This window comes from Zootoca vivipara, chromosome 1 (genome assembly GCF_965207765.1).
Source record: "Zootoca vivipara chromosome 1, rZooViv2.hap1.1, whole genome shotgun sequence".
NCBI lineage: Eukaryota > Metazoa > Chordata > Lepidosauria > Squamata > Lacertidae > Zootoca > Zootoca vivipara.
The window spans coordinates 36,803,162-36,828,854 of NC_142582.1; the positions used below are offsets into that span (position 1 = coordinate 36,803,162).

The window sequence follows — 25,693 nt, forward strand, 5'->3', positions numbered from 1 at the left end:
TTGATAATCATCCATTTAGCTTACTGGAATCAATTGGACTCATATTTGCATTACTGAGAGAAGGCCAGAGCTCCTAGTTAAGGGGTGGGGGGAATGAAATAGAGTTTTGCTGAAGATTCAGAACCTTTATTCTTCTTCGCAAGGCTTTCACAACTATATTAGTGTCAATGCAAGAAAAAGAATATCAAAAAAAGGGTCCTTAAATTTTTAGCTTCTGGAAAAGCTCATGCAAGGTTATATTTCTCATTTATAGCAGATCTATGGGGAAAAATAGACTTTAATGAAAGGAATAGAGCCTTACTATGATCAAAAGGTGTCTGCTCTGCACAGTCTTTAATGTGTATGTTTTTCTACTCTTCTAAAAAATTATTCAGAACAAATTGACAATGCTCATGTGAGAAACTCACTAAATTAAATTAAAGTTTTAGGATTTCAAATGTGCACCGCTCTTTTTTCAGGCATATAATTGTGAAATATATTTCTGCTCTTGTTTTCTTTCAAATACTGTACTTCATGCATTCTTTTCCACCTGCCTTTTGTCTCAGTCCTAGCAAATTTCCAGATCCTATTGAATCATCTGTTATAAAGCTTGTTTTTAATATAGCAAGATGATTCAAAGTGGATTGTAATTTTTCCCAGTGTTTTTTCTGTCTTTCCTTTGTAAAAGATGTTCTATAAGGTAAGCTTATCCTCTAATACTCTGAAGATTTTCTTCAGCAATAGAGTTGCAGCTGATGGTGGCAGCGTAGCAGGGGAGACTTTGGTTTCTTGTGTGTTGTGACACTGTTTATTGATCTGTGGTTCAAGTAAAAAGCAGATAGGAAGAGAAGAGAATACAAGTCTTTCATCATCTTAACCACAGTCAAGGAGCAAACTAACTACCTTTTGAGAAAGAGAGATATAATTAAGGACTTTTTTATATACGTGGGTTAGAGGTGTGCCATTCCATGTCTCATTAAAACACCAAATACAGCATCCTTATTTGAACAGTTTAAAACTAATTTGGCCTAATTATAGTCTTGTTGTCACTAGAATATTGCTTTCCTTACAGCCTTTCAAATACAGCAGATCCGCATATATGTTCAAAACACTGCAAAAATGCTTAGATTGTGTGCTTTTCTTTGTTTATCTCTAGCTGTTGTGGACCTGAGATCTTGTATACACTTGAGATTTGGAATATAATGTAGTGTAGGGAAAAATAACAGAAGGCTTTTAGAAAGATCAGAGGCCACTAGAGAGAGAACAGGACCACAGCAAGTCATTTTGAAACAAGCTCTGAGGATAGCTCAGTGAGTAGAGCATGAGACTTTATCTCAGAGTCACTGGTTAAAGCCCCATGTTGAGTGAAATATTCCTGCATTGCAGGGGGTTGGACTAGATGTCCCTCATGGCCCCTTCCAACTCTACAAATCTGTGATTCTTTGAAGAGAAGGGTAACATAAGGCAAGCAAAAATAGGTAGTAAAAGCAGGACACTTATACAATTGACAAGGATGTTCTACTACACAAGCCCCGGTGAATGAATAAGAACTATAGAACGAAAGTGTCTGCTGGTGGCTTGTTCCTACTTTAGGTGAGTCTTGCCATAGAGGATATGTAAAGAGAGGAGGCACCAGTTTACATTATCTTCTGTATGATTTGTTATGTGGAAAACCCAGTGCAAAAAGAACTTATAAACGCCCTACCTTCCATGCGTATGAAGTTGTGGGATTTCAACTGACCAGCTGTCAACCACGTAAAGTTGAATCTGCACAATGCAAGTGAGCTGTGAGTTACCTGCATTATCTAAACTTGTCCAGCAAATTGTGTATTGCATAAAACATTTAAAATGTAATGCATATAGTTTAGGGTTTCTTCCAACAAGCTGGTCTACACAATGCATGACTTATGACTATTGCAGTTAAGACCTGTTTTAGAAGCTAGCACAGGCATCCCCAAATTGCGGCCCTCCAGATGTTTTGGCCTACAACTCCCATGATCCCTAGCTAACAGGACCAGTGGTCGGGGAAGATGGGAATTGTAGTCCAAAACCTCTGGAGGGCCGAAGTTTGGGGATGCCTGAGCTAGCATAATGTGCTCCAGATGTTGAGGACTATCATCCCTGACCATTGGGCATGCTGGCTGGGGCAATGGAAGTTGGAGTCCAGAACATTAGGAGGACACAACATTGGCTACTCCTGCCTTAGAGCTATAAACACTTGGGTTGTGAATATAGCAATTTGTTTATTTTATTCAAAACAAAATACTTAGATCTTTCATCCAGACGGCAGTGTATCATTGATATAAACCAAAGATGAGTAAAGTAATATAGTCAAATGACAACAAAATAGTAGGGCTGAATAAGGACATAAAGAGAATAACTGGTCTGCTATCCCAACCAAACACCTTCCAAAATAGCATTAACATTAACATCCTTTCAAAACTTATATTTTAATACCTATTTACTGTGAACACTCTCACATTTAAATACCTGGAATAGTTGCATCCTGTAAGTACATACAACTTCCTGCAGTTTTCTGAAAATTCATGAGCAGTTGCAACAAGTGAATGTCATGAAGCTAATCAAAGTGAATCAGAATGGAAGACAAATCTGGTTGTTTTCTTCCAGAGGCAAGCAAATCTCTACAGCGAATTGTCATTGCTTATCTGTTCCAGTTTAGGATATTGTCAGTCTTGTTGTTTTAAATGATGGTCCTAAGGAGGATGGCAATTTGCCAGACCTCTCCAGGAGGAATATGAGTTAACACGTATAGATTAGGTGTCAACATGTGACTGACACAACCTCTAATGATGTGAATTATTATTTAGTTCCAGTTTTATGAAGTTTGTGTTGGTGTGTGGCCTTACTGCATGATATTCTCCTGAGATAAATTCTAGTTCAGGGGTGGGAGTGTTCCGAACATAGACTTTTATATTCTAAATCACAAGCCTGTTGTCTTCACCTTTGTTTTCACCAACTATGAACAGCACTTAAAAAAAATATCAGTTACTGCAGTTCAATATTGAATATACCATTTCCCTTGTCATAAATATACCTGGGACGATGTGCAAACCCCTCTTTGGGAGGTATCGTTCAGTACCATTATCCAATATGAATTTCTTGGACACACTGCCATACATTTTCATCATTATACAAAAAGAGTACAGCAATCATTCTTGAATTTCATTTATTTTTATTTTCCCTCAACTTTTAATACTAGTTTGTTGCTGCAAATGTTCATTTTTAGTTTTATGCCTAAGAAAGATTATTGCATCCTTTTAGAGCCTACATTTTTAAAAACAAAATACTATATTTTCAGTGTCGAACTGGAGTCTGTGTTGTATAAAAGCTAGATAAGTTTCTATATCAGAAAACCAGATTCATATGCCTTCTTAGTTTATAATCTAACATTTTTAGCCTAACTTAATCTGACTTTATCAGGGTAATTCCAGTTCAAATCTTCACAAATTAATCTGTTAGGAGATCTGAGGAGATAAGCGAATATATATATAGGGTAAGGTGGCCTGACTTCCTAACTCACATACCCTCCAACATTTCTCTGAGGAAAATAGGGCAATCCAGTGCTATTTTTCTAGAAAAAAGATGCTAGAACTCAGCATGAATGCATCCCTCATTCTCTTAGATGACAATCGTGCCCACCTGAGAGGTGCTAGAACTGAGTTGTGGTGAGTTCTGACTGGGAAAAAAGCCCTGGGGACATCCTATTCCATTGTACTCCAACATTTCTCTGATGACAATAGGGGCATCCTAAGGAAAAGCGAGACATTCTAGGATCAAATAAGAAACCAAGATGGCTTCTGTCAATCCAGGACTGTCCCGTGGAGGGTCTGAATTCAGCAGATCCATTCCCCAGTTCCAATAGTACACTTTTTAGGATGGACCAGCTGTCCTGGTGATGCCCAGAATAGGGAAGCTATGTTTTCCTCTGGGGTTTGAGGATTTTGGTGTCTGATAGTAGTTTCTTCAAGAACTTCTCTCAGCCTGTTCATTCCTGGGTGGAAGTTCAGACCAGATTTAGACTTCATACTGTTACAAAAGCCTAGCGCCCATCCCTCTCTCTGCCAAGCCATGGCAAGAGCGCATGGGATTTCAGGCACCCACACAGTGTCTATGTCCCTTGGAGAATAGAACACTGTGGACACACTCATGCATTAAGAAATAGGGGCTATTCGCCTATTTACACCCTCAGTCTGTATGGAGGGGGTCCTGATCTTGCAGCATGGCTCAGAGCACTGCAGGCAGTCCTTCCTTCACCCTCACCAAGATGGATCTCCCCCTTACTTACTTACTTCCTCCTCCCCCTTCTTCCCCCCAGAAGCACCTTGCCCTTCCCCAGAGCAATTACCCTGGCAACCTTTCCAACCCCTGTCCCTGTTCACACCTCAAAGCAGTTCTCTTGCACTGGCAGCACTTTCAATGGCTCTCTATTGTTCCCTTAACCTAGCTTGGTCAGGCTGATTTGCATAACCCAGCCCAGGAATTCCCAGTCTGGCGCAGCCCTGCACTTTGTCTTAACCCATCCCCCAGGAAATCAAAACCCTGACATTTATTAATTTATAGGTTTTGCCACATATCTCTAACAATACCTTTCTTTCTGTCGCTCTCCACAGCTAGCTTTCCACCTACTCTTTCCTGTCCAATTTGAGTACACTCATGGGTCCTTCTGAAGCAGGCAATAATGAGTTACTCATGCTCAAAGCAAAACTTAAAACTATGGCTTATTTAACACACACACACACACACATACCATGCTAAAATGGGCTACATCTTCACAACTTAATCTTAAATGTAAGGTGGCTGGTCATTACTTCTTCCAACACAATGAAAGTGGGATTAGCACTCCAGGTTGGAATCTATATTAACTGATATAATTCCTGAAAGGAATTGTTGGGTCTTGTCAGGGGATTGTTGCGGCTACTCCCAAGGTTAACCTTTCCCTTCTTTCCTTAACGTTTGTTCTGTTTATGTTTTTCAGATCCTAATGATTCGCCTCCAGTTCTTTTGATTGCAAGCTCTGATACTATTGAGGTCCTATATCTAAATGGAACTAAATCATCCCCCCTTGGCTTTGTGAGAGGAACTGGAATTCAAACATTGGATTTTATATACAACACAAACACAGTTTGTTGGATTGAATCAAGGGAATCTTCAAGTCAGCTGAAATGCGTTGAGACATCAAAAACTGGCATGCTAACAGATGAATGGATAATAAGCACTATTCCTTATCTTCACAGTAAGTATTTTTAAGTTTGAGAAAGTAACTCTAAGCAAAATGATAAGAGCCTCTGTTTTTTTCAGCAAACTTTCTTACAGGTTTAATGTTATTATACGAACGTTATTTAGGGTGGCATCTTATGGTAGTAATCAGGGGAGATAAGGCCATATAATTGTCATATCTAAAGCACTGCCCATGGAAACAATGTAAGCAGAGAGGTTTAGATGTGGTTAGGAACATCTCTAAATTTCTTCCCAGTTTGGGCGTGTGAGAGGGGAGGTTGGATGAATCCAAGCCATTTCCTGGATTTCCCTTTTTCGGCATATTGATGTCAGTGCTCCTTTTGTTGGGTCAGGATGTCAGAAGCTTCAGCAGTCATAGGGAAGGGAAATCTGACATTGGTTCTCCCTTTTCTTATATTGGCTCTGTGAAGTCAGAGTGGGCCATCCAACAAATCCCATTGCACCTGGGACTTCCTCACAGGTGACACCCTTCTTTATCTTCCTTCATAAATCTGGGTGTTTTTTTTTTGTTTTTTTTACTGAAGTCTTAGAATATGGCAATGTACAAATTTAAATAAGCAAGCTGTGTAATGTTATTGGGTATAGATTTATTTTTTGTTTGGAAACAATGAACGCCTTTTAAAAATTGGGAGTGGATATGAACAATATTAGATTCTTTGTGTTTAGAGAAAAGGCAACTTGAGGCTTTTTGATTTGAAGACTGTAATGATGGCTATGAATTTGAACATTTATTCTTGGATTGAAAAGTTCACTATAAACAAGTGGAACGGAATTACTTTGAGCATAGCCAAGTTGTCATTGTGCAATTCTTCTGAGTCACTTTGAAAACAAAGTCATTTAATGCTTTGAAGGAATTTAATAAAGGCAGTAAGGCCATTAATGTATGAGAAGGTTGGGCTGTCCTGTCACCGTGTATAAGCTGTTCATTTTATCAATATGTCATAGAGCAGCTGGAGTTTGATGAGATGGTCTATGCATTTCACCATGACGGTTCTGGAGTTGATGCTAAAGTCTGAATATTCTTCGCATGCATAATTACATAAACACTCCATCACACCATATAAGCAAAAATAATGAACTAATTGGAGAGTGCTTGAATATTCGTCCCTGTATGTTGTTCCAGAGATGTCTTTCTGGGCTTTTCTTCAACTTGTTTTCAGACCATGCACCAGCATTTCCTTGCATTCTCCTCTCCACACCCCCATCAAAATAAAAATGGCAACCTTATTTCCATTGTGTTTCACTTTGAAAATCCATAATAATGGAAATTAAAGTAAGCAAAAAAAATCTTCCTCCTCTCTTTAATATGTACTCAGGTTTTGCTCATTCACAAAGGAAATTGATTATAAGCAAAAGAAAGACTGGTGAAAATGCACGTAATGAGCCATTGAGATCAAGAGTATGGCTCAATAACTGACACCTGAAAATGTTTAACAAAGCATGAATAGCCTGCATGTGCAATGCAGAGCTAAAATGAGTGCAAAATTGCCTCGTTATTTATCCTGAAACTTTCTCAATAACTGAACAACGGTCCATTTTCAAGCCCTGTAATATATATCTCTTTCCTGTAGAATCCTTAATGGGTGAAAACTAAAATCTGCCTGGTTAAATGGGAAAAGAAAGTGTGCAGTAATTTAACATCTTCAGTTAAAAGGAGACAAGCCCTTCCTAAGTGGTCACTTTCTACATCATATGAAATTGAATATCTTAGAAATAATGCAAATTGTTGTTCTGATTATCTGTTTTATTGCCAAGGGCAGCCCACCACGTGCATTCTGATTAAGTGTGGTGTTGCAGAAGTCAGTGAGACTTCAACGAAAGGTACACACCCTTTTATAAGTATATGAAACTATTGATTCCAATTTTTAAAAAAAGCAAAATTCTCATCAAGATTCATTATTATTATTATTATTATTATTATTATTATTATTATTATTATTATTATTTGTACCCCACCCACCTGGCTGGGTCTCCCCAGCCACTCTGGGCGGCTTCCAACAAAGATTTAAAATACATTAAAATGTCACACATTAAAAACTTCCCTGAACATTACGTAATAGCTGGCACTACTGCTAAGAGAACTGATGTATATAATTTCAGAATCCTGCTAAGTCTCAGATCTATGCCAAGGAACAGGCCATAGCAGCCTGAATGTTTGACAGTAGGCTAGGCTTAGGGTCAGCTGCATTATTTAGTTGTCTTTACTTTCTTTTTTTTGTATTTTATTTTATTTTATTGAAAGTTATATAGTGAATTAAAGTAAATGAGGAAAAAAGAGAAAGAAAAAAATACATAAAAAACAAAGCAAAGGAAAACAATAATAATGAAGTTAACAATAACATGTAATTAAGATTGAAGAACTATGTAGCATATATGTAAGTAGATACTTATTATTTCCCTCAAGTATACGTCAGTTAAGGAGTCAACTATGTTTTCAATAAATATGTTCCAAATATAATTAATTTTGTCCATATGTAATCTTTGTCTGAAAGCGGTCCGTTCATAGGTTGCAAGAGTTGTCATGTTGTCTATCCATTGATCAAAGGGAGCATATTTTTATCCTTCCAATGCCTTTTTGCAGCTGTAAGGGCACAGAGAATCCATTTACCTTGACCGGTTGTCAAGCTCCATATATTAGATACATAGCTCTAAATGATGAAACTTTTAACTCTTTCCCCACAATAGCATTTATACATCCTAGCATTTTCCCCTAAAAAATTGCAGACACTGAACACTTTATGAACATGTTTCAAAGAAGCATTTTCCATATTGCATCTCCAACAGCATGTTGTCATTTATATGGCACTGTGGGTTAAACCACAGAGTCTAGGGCTTGCTGATCAGCAGGCCGGCGGTTCGAATCCCTGCATCGGGGTGAGCTCCCGTTGCTCGGTCACAGCTCCTGCCCACCTAGCAGTTCGAAAGCACATCAAAGTGCAAGTAGATAAATAGGGACCGCTCCGGTGGGAAGGTAAACGGTGTTTCCGTGCGCTGCTCTGGTTCGCCAGAAGCAGCTTTGTCATGCTGGCCAGTTTGTCTGTGGACAAACGCCGGCTCCCTCAGCCTATAGAGCGAGATGAGCGCCGCAACCCCAGAGTCGGACACAACTGGACCTGATGGTCAGGGGCCCCTTTACCTTTTACCTTTAAGCAATCGTGGTGGAATCCAATAAACTCAAAAGAGAATCTTTTGTTGTATGAGACATAGTTTGAAATCTAATGACACATTAGAAATGGAGGCTAGTACATTATCCCATTGTTTAACTAAGATGGGGCTCATTAATTCTTTATTCCATTCATTTATCAAAGTCTGTGTGTCAAATTGATTATTAGACACTAATTAGCTATAAAAAGCAATAGCTTTTTTATATAGCCTCTAAGATTTTGGATAGTGTGTAAAACACAAAAGTTTTTCAGTTGAGAATGGTACATATGAGGCATTACCATGGTGAGAGGAAGGAATCTGTTTTGACCAGCAAAGTGGAATACAGTCTGCATGAGTGCAGATGCAGTTCTGGGGAGAGGAGAGAGAGAGAGAGAGAGAGAGAGAGAGAGAGAGAGAGAGAGAGAGAGAGAGAGAGAGAGAGAGATTTAATGGGGAACAATGTACAATAACCAGGATCGGAACTGGAACTAAACCACCCTTTCCCAACCTGGTTCCCCCAAGATACTTTGAAGTAAACATGGCTAGGGCTGATGGGAGTTGTAGTTACATCTGGAAGGCACCAGGTTTCTAATCCAAACTAGCTGCCTTGGTAGAGGAGAATCTATAGGTCTGAAATGTGGGATACAAATGGAATGAATCATAGAATCATAGAGTTGGAAGAGACCACAAGGGCCATCCAGTCCAACCCCCTGCCGAGCAGGAAACACCATCAAAGCATTCTTGACATATGCCCGTCAAGCCTCTGCTTAAAGACCTCCAAAGAAGGAGACTCCACCACACTCCTTGGTAGCAAATTCCACTGCCGAACAGGTCTTACTGTCAGGAAGTTCTTCCTAATGTTTAGGTGGAATCTTCTTTCTTGTAGCTTGAATCCATTGCTCCGTGTCCGCTTCCCTGGAGCAGTAGAAAACAACCTTTCTCCCTCCTCTATATGACATCTTTTTATATATTTGAACATGGCTATCATATCACCCCTTAACCTTCTCTTCTCCAGGCTAAACATACCCAGCTCCCTAAGCCGTTCCTCATAAGGCATCGTTTCCAGGCCTTTGACCATTTTGGTTGCCCTCTTCTGGACACGTTCTAGCTTGTCAGTATCCTTCTTGAACTGTGGTGCCCAGAACTGGACACAATACTCCAGGTGAGGTCTGACCAGAGCAGAATACAGTGGTACTATTACTTCCCTTGATCTAGATGCTATATTCCTATTGATGCAGCCCAGAATAGCATTGGCTTTTTAAGCTAAATAATATATGAACAATTTACAGTAATTGCAAATATTTGCAACTTTGTATGTTTGCTATTTTGAATAACAGTCCTATACATGCAGTTTACTTAAGAGAGACAAGGGAGTATCCACAAAGCTCTTTGCTAAATTTCGAAGCAACTGTTGGGAAGGAAACCCTGTATAATTTCCATCACAATGTATCCAGATGCAATGCATATATTATTGAAAATAGCAGTGTGAAGAGGTGCAATGAGATTCACGCTCAGCTGATAGGCAGAGGCAGGGAATGACAGTAGCCAGTGCCAGGGCCAGCCAGAGTAGAGTTGAGAGCTTCTTTCATTCCAAGGAAATGTTGTTCCTATAGCCCCTACTCCCATGGTTCTTGGAAATTTAATAGGAGATGAAGTGGCTCGAATTTCTACACTTGCTCCACCCTCCATGTGAAGGAGAGCCAAAAGTGAGGGTGTGAATCACATCAACCTAAGTTTAATTCTTGTAACAACATTTATTTATTTTTTGCTATGACTGAATGCATAAAATTAAGTGCATTTCATTCCTTAGTAGCCAAGGAATAACTGTGCAATATTGGATAAGCTGCTTTAATTGGCTTATTAAATATTGCTGATGGATCAACAAGATGATCGTTATTGGATGCTTTTCTGCTGATAATGTTTACCCAGTTTTATTTTTATCTGATTGAGCATGCTTAATTGATGCCCACTGTTTTCTGTATTGCCACATCAGCATAAAATACTGTCGTACCCATTTGTAAAATGTTTCACATTGAAAGCTTCCAAAATAGACATCAATATTTTGGGGGTTTTCATCCATGTTTGAGAAGCTAAAAACTAGCACTAAATATTTAACGATAACCAGGAAATGCTGATTTCTGAGAAGAACATAGGTGAATTTAGGGAAAAGGAGAAAAAGTGCATTTTTAACACTATTGTAATTGCCACTTACTTGTGTATTGTAAATCTGTCCATACCTAAAAAAAACAACACAAAACATGTTTGTTCATTGTCTCTGTAAATAGAATGTGGTTTTAAGGCTTATGTGCATTTTAAAAGTCCTAATTTACGTAGGAGAATGCATTGCAATTCCAAGTAGTGTGAATCAATGTTGTTTGCTTAGCAAACCCCAGCCCCCAATGCCAACCTGGCATAATAAAGCCTGAAATATGAATTCCCTTTTAAGAAGCTGACTATAATAAATAGATTTTATATTATCCCTGGAGAAGCATATTTGAGGACCTGCACTCAGAGTATTAAAACATTCTACCTTTTTCCCCCTCAAGTCATTTTCTTAATAACTTTTTACTAGAAAGTCAATCCATATTTTATTAAAATATTGTATACAACTTAAAATTTTTAATTACCCACTGCTTAGCATCTTTATGGGATAACATAAAAATGGTAGCATTAATTTTGAAGAACAGAAGCTATTTTCCCCCCACTGAACTTCATGACATAGAGAAAAAAAAACAGAGTGTAAACTAGAATTCCAATGAGAATGTGGAGGGAGCTTACACAATGCCTTGCAAAGAGACAATTGGAAACAGCCAAAGCGTGTAGGGTAGCGTAATCATGCCATATATCCCCTTTAATAGCTTGGTTCACTAAACTCTGGGTACTTGATGGCACATCAATTGATGCTAAATTATGCTTTAATTTTAAGTTTAGCAGCAGATTACTTAACTACTTTGAAGTAAATAACCAGTTTTGATTTACTGTCTGCAAAGATTTATAGTACGCTTTTTGAATGTGTCGTTAAAAGAAAGAGAGTGTTACGGCTGTTGTACCTCTATAAATCTGCCGTCATTGTTCTCCAGAGGTGCCAAACAGCTGAGACCCTATTGCAAATTTACAATCATTTGGCAACACCACTAAAAATCAGTAAAGCAGAAATGGGAGATGGGACCACTTTCTGTTGTTACCCTTTGATTGTTCCTGAAATTGGCAGCAAAAACAGTCAGCTACTTAAAAAACAATCAAGGAAGACATAATTTCATTTGTAGTGGTCACAGATTACGAAAAATGAGTATTTTATAATATTTTGTTCCCTTTTTGGATGTGGTCAGTATGGAGCAATTTACAGCAAGAACAAATTAAGCAGCCTGCCTTAGTATTTTTTTAAAATCAGTGCTGTGCTATACGTATCTACTCAAAAGTAAATCCCATTTAGTTCAATGGGACTTCTTCCCAGGTAATTGTACAAGTTGAATAAGTCTGCTTTTAACTGCTTTTGGAAAAGTTTGCTTTAGAACAGAAGATGGAAGAGTAACTAAAAAAAAACTACGCTATATAGTCTAGAAAAGGGCAGGCACAAGTTAGCTTGCAGGGGTAGGAAATATAAGGATCAGGACCACCAGTCAGATCCAAGTCCCCACCCCTGAGATAAGTGATAAGAGGCAATGGATATATTTGTACTAACCCGAGTTTAGGTAAATAAAATAAATATGTTCTTTCTGTAAGATACATACATAAATACATATATGTGCATGTGCATAATAAGGGACATTTTGGAACTTTTAGATTTCCTAGAGTTAGATAAATATATGTTGGCAGTTGTTTATAGCAGTCTGAAAATAAAGACTTCATTAATCAGGACATGATGCAAACTTCAAAATTTGGAGCGAACAGAATGATATAACTCTATCCCATTGTTAAAACAAGACCAAATTAGATAGGTCCAAAGCTAATGAAGAAATGGGCTACCGGAATGTATTAGAGTTGGAATAGATTGACCCATGGATCTGTTTATTCTCAAACTGGTCCATGAGCTTCATTCATGGTGGCTTTTTTGTGCTGTGCAAGTGGAAAATAAGCCAAAGAGTCTCCAGAATTGGTGACAGCTAGGCACTATGGGCTGGAGATAGTTCCCAACCTTGCTGGAGATAATTGGAGACCTTGGCCAGTTATTGAAGGAGATGTCCTGATCCGGAATAAGAACTTTCCTAGGGTATGAAATTGTATTTATTTATTTATATTTATTAAATTTGTATACCACCCTTCATCTGGATATCACAGGTTGGTTCACATTAGAAAAATACAGAATAAAGACGCAAAATTCAAACAACAAAACAAAAGCAAAACACACCAATAATTACTCTCCCACAGACAGAGAATGTTAATCAGCCAAACGCTTGGTTGAAGAGAATGGCCACTTACAAGGGTGGGGGGTGGTTGTGGCCCGGTGCAGAGCTTCCCTCATCCCCTCGAAACCACGTCATCTTTGCTCCAGCTGTTGTCTCCTCTCCCCTGGCTGCTGCGGAGCCAGCTGGGTTCCCGCCAAACCCAGTTCAAATTTTGGCCAATCAATGGCAGCTGGGGTTGGGTGGGGCAATGGAATGGACCACACAGCAGGAGTCTTCACTCTGGTCTGCTCCACGAGTGCTTAAAGGGGCAGGCCGCCCTTTTTGCCTGGCGCCTAAAGGTATGTAACAAAGGTGCCTGGTGAGCCTCTTTGGAGAGAGCATTCCGCAAATGGGGAGCCACCGAAAAGGCCCCATTTTTTCTTGTTTGTGACTTGATATTGTCACAAACTTTATATGTTCAGACTTTAGATCAAACTAAAGGAGCTGAGGCTGGCAGCCACACTCTCAAGTTGCAGGTGATGCCCACTGGATTAGCACAAGTCATGGTGGGACTATTTCCGGGTCTGTGATACCAGAGAGAAACCATATTGTATGAAAACATTTATAATTATATATTGAGAACAGAATTTACTTTGCCACTGGCATAAACTTTACTTTTACTCCTACAATTCTGAACAATCCTCCAATCACTTGATGATATGCATCATATTTTTTTACATGAGAATATTGTTATAGAACCCTCTGTTGCTCTATGAAATCTATCTCAATTGACAGCAGGGTTGTGAATGTTATTTTCAGTTCCATGTTGAGGGTGCTAGTCTTTGGCTTTTGTTGAACCAGAAATCAACAACCCTAACAGGAAAGAGAAAATAAAATTCACAGCTCTTATTCCACTATAGAGCAATTTCACAAGGACTGATATGAAACTTCTTGAATTGGCATAAGATCTGTGAAAACCAAGCATCTTCACATGTTACAAACAAAACAAACTATATTTCCCTTGATAATTGCCATTTAGATTGCTCTTCTGGACATTTTTTAAATGGGTTTTTTGCCCTTGGCAGCTAAGACAAGGAGTAAAATATGCTAACTAGATCAATGCTCTGGAAGCTGAATATACTGTGATCCTTAAAATATATACAGGGGATTACCTGCTAGTAAAGAATTGTTACTATACTAATGAAGTGCTGTCAAAATCCTTTAGCATGTTAAGGGCATACTCCAGGCATGTGTTTATGGCTAGCACGTGTGCTACTGTACACAGGCGAAAAGAAATTGAAATACAGTGATACTATGTTATAGGGAGGAATGTACATTAGGGGCAATGTTTTTGAACACCATCTGGTAGTTATAGTTGGTTGTCAGTTCAATATGTTTAATTACTAAGGATGCTATGTTGATCTTACCAAAGGTGATATGGAGGCTTTTGCTATGGAAGGCATGCTGCAACATGTCAGGCCACAAGCAATACTATGTGGTGCAGAGAAGTCTGGATTGCTTGCTGCCTCATTAACAGTAGAACATGGAAAATGAGCTGTCCGGAGAACAGGAGGCAGGGGCGTAGGAAGGGGATGCAGTGGGGGGGGGTTGCCCTGGGTGCCCTCACTGATGGGGGTGACATTTGCACGCCACCTGCCTGTGACTCCCAAGCCTACCCCAAGCCATCAGGGTAAGGGGGGAGCTGCACCGCTTTGCCTGCAGCATTCCCCCCTTCCCCCTTCATTTTGACAGCTTGGGGGAGTTGCGGGTGGGCAGTGCACCAAATGTCCACTATGCACGGCTCACTCCGCCCATGGCTGCAGGGCACGCACGCCACTCCAGTCACCCGAGTGGCTATCCTGCGCCTGGGAGGGCACCCTCTGTGCCATGCCTCCCTCGGGAGCATGCCCGCCCTGGGCAGCACAGGCATATGCTGCACCGCTGACAGTGATAATTCCTCCCGTCTCCCTCTTGTTGCCTGGTACTTCATTGGCAACAGTCCATAGACAGGTGTGTGTACAGTCATCAACACCCACTTTTGTAGCAGATTGGGAAATAGGGGAAAGGCGCAAGTTGGTGTACCCCCAGCCACCTCTTCTTACATCCTTACCCCCTCACTTGTATTTTCTTCCTCTCACACAGAGAGTCTCTATATGCCTTTTACTATAGGAGCATTTTTGTCTTGTTTTGGTCATTTTATACCACCCTTGTAGAGCCCATGTACCACACAGGGCAGCTAGTGAGATGTAGTTGCCCACCAGGGCACCTCTTCAGTGAAGGAAACCAGGGATGCATGGGAAAACGCTCTGATTTTGATTGGAGTAAACATGCTAGGGAAAAAGGATATTATTCGCTTGCTTGGTTGCTAGATTTGTATCCTGTCTTTGCATCAGATGGTGTTCCACTGTTTCTCCTATCAAACTTTGTCCTGCAGGCTCCCTACTAGTCTGCCTCCACCTATGTATTCAAAGGGATATCAGAGAGGGAGACTTACTACCAGGGACGGTGCTAGGGTTTTTTTGCGCCCTAGGCGAGATGACCTTCTGGCACCCCCCACATAAAAAATAATAAATTAATAAAAATAGAAAAAATAGAAGATAGAAAAATAGAAAAAGTAGAAAAAATAAAAATAGAAATGGAAAAAATAAAAAGTAGAAAAAATAAAAATAAAATAAAAAAGTAGAAAAAATAAAAATAAAATAAAAACAGCTGAGAGGCGCGGGGAGGTGGTCCCAGGCTCCCGCATGCCTCTGGAGCTTCGCGTGGGAGCGCGAGCCTGGGGCCACCTCACTGCGCCTGTCAGCTGTAGCCTGTAGAGCGGCTTCAGGCCGCTCTCCGGAGGTACGCGTACGCCTCGGGATAGCAGCCTGAAACCGCTCAGCACCGGCGGGCAGGCTGGCCATCGCCCCCTCCATTCTGGTGCCCTAGGCAGCTGCCTAGGTTGCCTGAATGGATGCGCCAGCCCTGCTTACATTACTTGATCTTTAAGTGGGTACCATTTACATGAATAGAGAACACAATTTTGTGATTCATCCAGAGGCACTAAAAAGGTAAAGGTGAAGGGACCCCTGACCATTAGGTCCAGTCGTGACCGACTCTGGGGTTGCACGCTCATCTCGCATTATTGGCCGAGGGAGCCAGCGTATAGCTTCCAGGTCATGTGGCTACCGTGACAAAGCCGCTTCTGGCAAACTAGAGCAGCACATGGAAACGCCGTTTACCTTCCCGCTGTAGCGGTTCCTATTTATCTACTTGCATTTTGATGTGCTTTCGAACTGCTAGGTTGGCAGGAGCTGGGACCAAGCAACGGGAGCTCACCCTGTCACAGGGATTCGAACCGCCGACCTTCTGATCAGCAAGCCCTAGGCTCAGTGGTTTAACCACAGCGCCACCTGGGTGTATTAAAATTGGACATGGCTGAATATGTTTCTTACTTGATCTTTAAGTGGGTACCATTTACACGAATAGAGAACACAATTTTGTGATTCATCCAGAGGCACTAAAAGCACTGTTAAAACACTGTTAATAAAAATTTAAGATTACAAGTTAATTAGTATGTACATAATTTGGCTCTAGTGTTACCACATAGGTCTAAAATGCAATGTGGAATTCTAATTGGTTGGTTGTTAGAGACATTTAAATAGTTGGAGAGGAGGCAAGAAAAGTGTTGGTGGTATTTTTTTTTAACAAAAGGAGTGTCCCCAAAGCTTTGTTACACTAGGTATATTGAAACCTACTTGCTGACAACTATGGACCTTAAAAAGAAGACGTTTAATGTCATTTATTTCTTTAGTGAGAGAGAAACACTGCAGAGATTAGAAGCCTTATTCATTAAAAATGCATTTGCAAGTTAAGTAGGTTTTTCATGATGTGCACAGAAAAGTGTGGAATGTGCTTTTTAGACAGAGGCAAACTTGGTAATCCATTACAACTTTCCAAACTTGAAAGCAGCATGTCATTTATAATTCACTGGCAGGATGCTCAACAGAAACACAACAAGACAGGCACAAAGCCCCCCCCCCTTTATTTATTTTTAATGTTTAGGGTTTTTGGGGGGGGGTCAATTGTGTAAAGTTGAAGGTGCACAAGTTAAGTTGCAGGCTGGCTATATTGAAGATCCAACACTGATATCAAAGTGAGTGGAATTGATTTGACAACCGCCTGTTGTAATCTTCTGTTATCATAATAATCTAGCCACCAGTGATAAATGTGCACTAGCCTTTGGAAAGATGATACAATAAACTATTAAACCTGTAGAAAAAGCTCGACCTTTCTTAGAATCACAGGAAGCTGCCTTATTAGAGAATCAGACCAATGATCCACCTAGCTTAGTATTGTCCACATTGACTAGCAGCTGCTCTCCAGAAGTCCCCCAGCCCTTCTTGAAGATGCTGGGGATTGAATCTGGGACCTTCGGCATGCAAAGCAGGTATCCTACCCTTTCTCAATACCAATCTGTGGCGGGGGGGAAGCTGGGTGTTTATCTCACGACTATATGTGTGTGTGCGTGTGCACATGCAAGCAAACATCCATGAAATGCCACATCTTTTCTAAGCAACATTTTATGCAATTGTTTAAATCTGTTTTTGAGTTTGGCAATTCAGGGCAGAAGAAAGACAAAACAATGAATTGCAACTTTCGACCTTCTTTTAAACTATGTGGCAATGGCTACTGTCAGACAAAGGAGACTGAAGCAGGTAGTACTTTAGTCTGTGCTGTCATAGTAAAGCTGCACATTTCTAAAAACAGCGGCAACAATGAGGAGGTTAAAAAACAACAACAAACCTCTGAATTAAAAGGGGAAAGAAGGAGCGGGAAGAGAAAGGCTATAAATAGAAGTGACAGCGTGAAGAGTAAATTATGACGGCTGTAATGGAAGGAAAGTTTTCCAGTGATTTGCCCCTTAAGCAGCGTTAGAATGGTGGTCAACTGAGTACCTACTATTATTTGTAGGTGGTAGGCTATGGTAGAGGGATTCCGGCAGACACTGTCACTCAACAACTGAGCTGAGAGAAAGCTGAGGAATAGGAGGCGGGAGTGGCAGATAAGGATTCTGAAAGCATCCTGCAAAAAATAAGAGGGCAGCGTTCATGGATTCCAGCAGCGAGTAGCATCCTGGGCCAATGGAAGAGAAATATCGGCAAGGAAACCAAACCTAGGGAAGGAGGAGAAGGAGGTGGATGGAAAAGAGGGTGAGCAACAAAGGGAATTTGGTCTGCCTCAGGAAGGACAACAAGGAGGAAGAAGGGGAATAGGATAGAAAGATAAAGGCAAGGCAGAAAGAGGGAGGGAGGGGAAAGACAGGAGAGGGCAATGTTCAAGGGGTGTCAGAAGAACTGTGTATGGGAAGACAGGAGTGAAAACATTGTCTATAAAACAGAACAGAACAGAGTGAGACAGCACTATGAGCCTTTCCTCTTAAAAACACCTCACAAGTGCCCCTGTTTACAAGCAAAGGAAGGAGTCGATATTTTACCATATTAAGTTCAATTGAAGTGTTCTAATCAGTTTTACTCAGATAAGATCCATTAAAATGAATGAACATATCTAAGTTACGGGCATTAATTTCTGTGGATCTTTTATATGTAAAACAAAATAGCTGAATACCACCCAGTACTCGTTTTTGTTTTGTTTTGTGTAGTCCATTGTGCAGTCATAATTTATATCATTATTTTTAATATTACAATTTACATACAGATTGTTACACTAAAAACAGCAGAGAACCAGCCCTTTCCTTAAAAATAAGAAGCCCTAATAGAGATGTTTCAAAGGCTTGATTGCAGCAAGCTGCTAATTTTGTAGGCTTACCCTATCTGTACTTAAAAACTATCATAGAAACCATTTTTAAAATATATTTTTAGACAACTGAAGTGTTACTCCACATTTTTTAATTTTGCATATTTCATCCACCTCTCCTTATTGTAAGGTCCAATGGCTATAAATTTACCTTTTGTATAAATTACCTGTTACATAACAGCTGCTTTCAGGAAACATGATAAAATATTATTTAGTTTTGATAGGAACCTATGTGAGCCTTGGCCTGGTGCACCTTCATCAGCGTGGCCTTGAGAAGAAGATCAGAAGCTTCTGCTCTCATTTTTTCCAGTATCCACAGATCCACATTTTGTTCAAATCTTAACTAAGGTGTATTTAAATAAACCACCTTCATAGCCCATGTTTTGAATTTGGCTTGCTCCAAACAAATCATAGCTAAGATTTACCAGTTTCTCAGTTTTTGACAACACAGCAAGCTGTGATCAATAAAATTGGAAATGAAAACTTCTGAATACATCCTCACATCTGCAATCATGCCTACTACTGTAACTCAAAGATAGGCATATACTTTCATCTAAGTATATTCATTTTATCTCACTGAAATTATATCATACAACCCATCTGTTGTATAGCCACAACTACACGAATCAGTACAGGCATAGATCCCTTGCCCATCTCTTCCCTGTGCCTGGTTTTCAAGCAATACAGATTGCAAACTGAAGTACCATGGTGGAGAGTGAAGGCCGGATGAATACAATAAAGCAAACATGGATTTTTAGTCGGAGAGTTACCTGCCTTGCACGTGTACAACAGCAGATAAGAGGCAAGAAAAGAGGGAGGTTCCATTGAGCCCTATGCCAATCTCAAACTCTGTCCATTCAAGGATGGACTCTGATCCATGTCTGTTCCTTTTCATATTTTGGATATATAGTATATGGCAATATATCCCACCACTGCCCATGGATTTAGGACAAACAGTTGGGGACCCATGTAAGGAAGGTCTAGTTACCTTTCCTCTATACAAATTTTTACTGTATCTACAGCTGTAGTGTGTTTATGTGCAGGGTTATAAAATGTTGAGGAAAGCCAAGTGAAGGTACAAGTGATGAGGAAAATATGGACCTCCTTCATTGTTCTGAAGGAAATAGGGTTGGGGAGCTTTTGTGGTAGGGGGGTTCTTCTAGACTGACAGGATTGCAATACATCTCTGAAGCTTTTTGTGATTCTCATAGCTTATTTCATATCCTGCTTCTTTGGTTAGTGACAAACCAACATATTCCTCACATGGTGGAAATCTGTGGTTTCTGTGAAAAAGTCATAATTACTCCTTCTATGATGCACTCACAGTGAAATGTTATGGGGGGTTGCAGTTGCGATCATTACAGTATGTCATTTGCACCTGAAATTTTATCCATTCACAACAGAAGTAAAAATGGCAACTATAACATTCCTCTTCTATTTGTATTCTATGACTAAACTTTACTTTAGGCAGAATGTACTATACTTATAGCCAGTGCTTTTTTTTCTTAAAAAATGCTTAGGGGTACTCTCATTTTCCTACTTAATTGAAATATTGCCCCTCAATGAGGCCAAACTTAGATTCACAAAATGTTCAGGGGTATGTATCCCCCCAGGGGAAAAAAAACACTGCTCATAGTTATCCCTTGTTCTCAAAGAATTCATTAACTACTTCTTTCAAATGTTTAAAATATCTCCTTTGGAGTAATATCTGGAGTTACAGAAGTTGGATTAGCATAATTAATTTAACAATCTTTTCACTCTGGCAGATATACAGCAAATGGCAGTCGACTGGCTTACTGGGAATTTTTATTTTGTGGATCGTATGAGTGACACAATCTTTGTATGCAACTACAATGGATCTGTATGTGTCATCCTGATCGATCTTGACCTCCACAACCCCAGATCAGTTGCTGTGGATCCAGGTTTGGGGTGAGTCTTTCAATGATATAATATTTGTTTGTTGTAAGATGTGTATAGGCATGCTAAGTATAAAGAAAATCAAAGGTTCCGATAGATTCCCCCCCCCCTGTGTGTATTCTCATTAGTATCCATTCTGAATGATCAGTTAATGATAACACTTCAATCTTTAATCTTTTCTCACTTGGAAAGTGTGCTGGTTATCTGAAGTTAGACCACAACATTTGAGAAGCCTTGCTTTGAAGTATATGTTTTTCTGTTTGCCCTTGCACATAGCATAAGAAAAAGATGGTGAAGAATATTCAGAAGTGAACCTAGTAGCTTGAAATACCCGAAGTAATTATGGTCTTATAAGTATTAAACAACCACCTGGCCTCTTATATCATACCACAAGCCATTTTTGAAATCCTATCAAAAGCAGTTTGTAGTATTGAAGGGAGAGAGCCTTCTGCTCAAATAAAATCATTTTTAAAAATATCCCACTGGAATGTGCTCAGGTGTGTCTAGATTAGCTCTTTACATCCCAGGCAAGATATTGTTGCTGCTGCAACCAGCACTATAGTTCTCATGGTCCTTGTGTGTGTGTGTGGGGGGGGAGATATAACTGGAAGGAGAACAAATGTGGTATTTTCTACATAGTTTCTGGTTGGTTTCTGTAGCTAAGAGAATGAACGATTGAACTCCATGGACAATTGTTGAATACAAATGATAACATTCACAGGTTAGCAAAAGTTTGTTTCTCCTTGCTACTCACTGCCCAAAGCTTTCCTGAACATAACTGATACAGAATGTTTCTATGGTATGCCTCCATAACTTGCTTCAGTTGCAACAAATATTTTCAGAACAATTTAGTTCCTATGTTTCCCTGTCATTTCCAAATCACAGAGGAAATTGAAAAATAACTTCGTTGTCACTGTCTCAAAAAGTCCATTGCTTAAAATTCCAATGTAAATTTTATGGAATATAGATAAGTAAGAGAGATGTCACTGTCAACTTTTTCTTTTAAATGAGGACATTGGAACGTAGTGTATGCATATACAATAGTAAGGCACCCTTCTCAATGTGCTTTGGAGCGCCAGTTAAAATATTTTGTACCAGTGCTTTAAAATATTTTGTATCAGCAGTCGAGAATGTATATTTGCGTTATAGCAACACATTTGCAGACTTTTGGAGAATAAAATAATGCAAAGTATTAGGAACCATGTTTTGTCATTTCACCAATCATATAAACAAGTTAGTATTCATTATCAGCCGCAGCAGTAGACACATGGCTTAATAATGTAAATGGTGTGGATGCCTGAGATTTGAAGTGGCTACTTCAACCTTGTTTTATATTAGCCTATAGATAGCAAAGTCTGTAGTGGCTGGTGAGGAACATCTTACAATATCATAAGACTCTGTTCAATAAAAAGGAAAATATTTACTACAGAAGCAGCTTGTCATCCATATGTGGACTTTTGTCACTCTTTACTTAACATCTGATTGAATATTAAGATGAATAATCACATGGGTTTAATTTTGACAAGAACAGCTTGCATGCAAACTTTGCAAAGGAAGCTGTGTGATTCTAGAATAGAGCTGCTTTTGTGTACTCAACAGATGGTAAGCTTGACTAGATCTGACTGAAGTGATGTTTCAAAAGAAATTAGTTGAAGTTGTATTTAAACTGATTTGTTTAGTAATTCTCTTAACAATGAATGGGATATTTTCAAACCACCTAGCTCCCTTTTCACGTGTATTTATTTATGCAATATATTTGGGTTTTATTTTATGTAATTTAAACTAGTAATTTTGGTCTGTTAATGGATGTTGAAGTGTAGTCTTTAGATTCCAGATATTAACCTGTGGTTATAAAAATGATGGTTAATGGTATACCCCTTTTAAGACACAAAAGTGAAAAAGATAAGCATTTCAATATATGTATATTGTAGCTTCTCCTGCTACTACATTTTACCTCACCTCTTCTCTTTTTCCAAGTTCTTATTTTTCATATGAATTCATTATTACCTAACCACCACAGCAGAATTTCTGCTTGAGTATATTGAGTTATAATGTCCTTACCTGTTTCATAATGATATTGGTTTTATTTAATTCTTTATTAGATTTTTTAATAAAACTTCTTCATAAGAGTGCATTGCAAGTGAAGCATGAAATGAATGGGGCATATAAATATGTGCACAACACTTTAATAAAGTTGCCTACATTCATCAGCCTTGTACATTTAATTACAAAATATGTACATTTTTTATATTTAGCAAGTTAAACTGGATGTTCCCATAAGGTATTATATACACGCTCTTACAAGATTATCTTCTGCTATTAATGTATTCAGGACCATAATCTTTTTATATTAATAGTAAACCACACTTAGCAAATATGAGCTTTTTTATTAGTAATCGGTATCAATAAACAAATTGCTGTCTTGAACCAGCTCGATCTATTCCATTACTGGATCCTATTGACAGTGGTTTGTATTTGTCAGGGTAGGGCCTAGGATACACATAGCCATATGTTGACATCTCATTGTCCTGTTTGAGTCAGGGAACCCAGGATGTGAGGCAGCCCAACTGCCTCTCTGGGTTTACTGACACTTAACTTTCTTCTGTTCTTTTCAGGCTTTAAAGCTCTGTGTCTGAGCACCCTCTCATTTGTGCTCTAGGCTAGAGCGTTCCCTGTGGAAACCCGCAAATTAAAGCAGAATCAGAGAAAATGACAATCCACAGAAAACCCAAATTGCCGTTTGTTGCGCTTCAGCTTTAAAGAGCGGGGTTTTTTTTAGTCTGTAACTATTGCTGATTTCTGGGACTGGGGCGTGATCACCACCACTGCTACTTGTACAGCTTCCAGGAGGCTTTTTAGTGTCCTGGCTGCTGCTGATCCCAGCCGTGATCCACTGCTGCAGCCCGCAGGCGCGATCAGTGAAATCAAATAAAAAATGAACATTTTTACAATCCCGGGGTAAAGATGTAAAACTACTTTTTTTAAAAAAAGAATAATAATAATAAATAAAAAGACAATAATTTATAAGAGGGTTAAAATGGAGTGAGATAGAATAAGCTAAACCAAGCTAAGTATTCCCATGCAAGTTTCTATATGGCAGTGCTCTATGAGGGGATACAAGTTTTGAAAGCCAGTTACTACACGAATGGGCCATATTACAGAGATAATCTGCCTGTTGCCATCAGCAACCACCTCCTAACCCTATTTAGCTTCCTCCACATTAAGGTGTGTGTGTGAGAAAGAGGGGGGTGCGGCCCTCCAGATGTTTTGGACTACAATTCCCATCTTCCCCAACCACTGGTCCTGCTAGCTAGGGATCATGGGAGTTGTAGGCCAAAACATCTGGAGGGCCGCAGGTTTGACATGCCTGGATTTGAGTTAGTCTTCCAAAAAACTTGGCTCTTGTTCTTAGGAAACTGCCAAGGCCTCCAACCTGTCATTATAGGTAGGCATTGACTTTGAAGCTGTAGCATTGCTGTGGTTTTGCTATCCAAAAATCTTCAAGGAAGTTTTGGTTTTTTTTTAAGGAAACTCATTCTGAAATGGAAATTTGTTCTCATTCAAGGATTAAATAAATTACATTTTGCTTTAGGGAAATAATATTCTCAGGGCCTTTTCTGATCAAGGCTTTCTGTTAGCACTTTCAAGTGTTAGTCATTTCCAGTGATGAATATGTCCATTTCCACATAATGGAAGGATAGGGGAAAGCTAGATTTGCTGCTAGGCAAAACGGAGAAACACAGTCAGGTGCTAGAAAGAAAAATGGAAAAGAAAAGAAAGGGTTGGCAGTGCAGTGATTGTAGTAATCTGGAGACATTTTCTTACAATAGACATCAAGGTTGGAATTTGGAGATCATCCCTGGAGAATGGTGTGAAGGGGTGGAGTCTTGCTGGCTGAGAAGGCTCCCGCAGAAAACTAGGGTTTGTTGTAATTGCTGCTTTACAAAGTCACCATGTTAACTCTTTTCTGAATATACTGAATCCAAGTTTACAGGTTGTAAGCTGGGCTAGACAGGGAGGGGATCCCTAATGTTTCTGACAGTGACACCACATGCATAACCCACTGCACAAAGCAAAAGGTGTGTGTCAGTTGCACACTTCATGTACAAAATAACAAAATAACCAAAATAATTGTTGGTCTAACAATTTAGACCAACAGAATACCCAAACAATTGAAATGCTTTTTGAAGTAGCATAAGTCTAGTTGGTTAAGCTCCTGGGGTTAACCCTAGCATTTTGAAAGGTTCCATAGAGAAAAATAAATCTGACAAATCATGTATGTGCATGATATTTTTTCTGACAGATTGCTAAAGCATTTGGGATGAACCTTTGGATTTGTGTTTTTGCTCCCATAATTCATTGTCAGAATGACAATGTAGTGCCCAAATCAATTTTCTAGACTCCCCAAGCTGGAATAAATGAAACAGAATATCTTTTTCAGTCTGCTTTGGCACTGAATTTATCGGATTTTTATACATGATGGGTTTTTTTTCCCATTATAAAAACAACCCCTCATTAATAGACTCATGTAGCGAACCCACCATCTAATATCACCAATTAATAATGTGGCGGATCCACTCCCGCTAACTGCCCCCAATTAAATATAATGCACCCACCTCAAGGTACACCAGTTACATGATTTTCTACAATTTACAATGGATTATCTAGTGGGGGACTTGTGTGAGGGAAAACTTAATGGTTTAGAGTCTCAGGCAGGAGTTGATCAAACAAACAAGAAAGGTTTTGTTAAACAAAAAGAAGTGTATGAAACAAAGTGGGTCAGGAAATGTCTTCTTTCAATTCGAAGTTAACTTACTTAAGATAAGATATCTTTATTGTCATTGTCCCCTTGCGGGAACAACGAAATTACTCGGTTGCTACATCCACTCAGATAAAGCATTCCGCATAATCCAAAATTTCAAAAGCTAATTAAAAACAGTAAATATACTACAAAATAACAAGTAAAATAAGATGACTTCAAAGTCCGGGCTTTCCATTTAAGGCCAAAATTGCTCTAGAGAAGAAACTTCCTGAGACGGCTCGTTCTTGCCTGCATTGTTCTATATCTCCGTCCTGATGGCAGGAGCTGAAAGAAATGGTGACCAGGGTGCGTTGGATCTCTTGATATATCTAGTGCTTTTCTATGGCACCTGGTGGTGTAAATTTGTTCTAAGGTGGTGAGTGAGCAGCCAATAATGCTCTCTGCTGTTTTAATAATTCTACACAGCCCTGCTCTGTCCTGGGAAGTACAGCTTCCGTACCACACACATAAA

General features: G+C 39.3%; 1 protein-coding gene across 1 annotated transcript in view; it reads left to right on the forward strand.

Moving 5' to 3' along the window:
- The window catches only part of LRP1B (LDL receptor related protein 1B), a 743,096-nt gene that overhangs the window by 439,896 nt on the left and 277,507 nt on the right, over positions 1-25,693 (forward strand). Inside the window, exons 6-7 of the mRNA XM_060279545.2 lie at positions 4,976-5,233; positions 20,270-20,432. Of these exons, the coding sequence (XP_060135528.2) occupies positions 4,976-5,233; positions 20,270-20,432 (421 nt within the window). The remainder of the gene's footprint in view (positions 1-4,975; positions 5,234-20,269; positions 20,433-25,693) is intronic.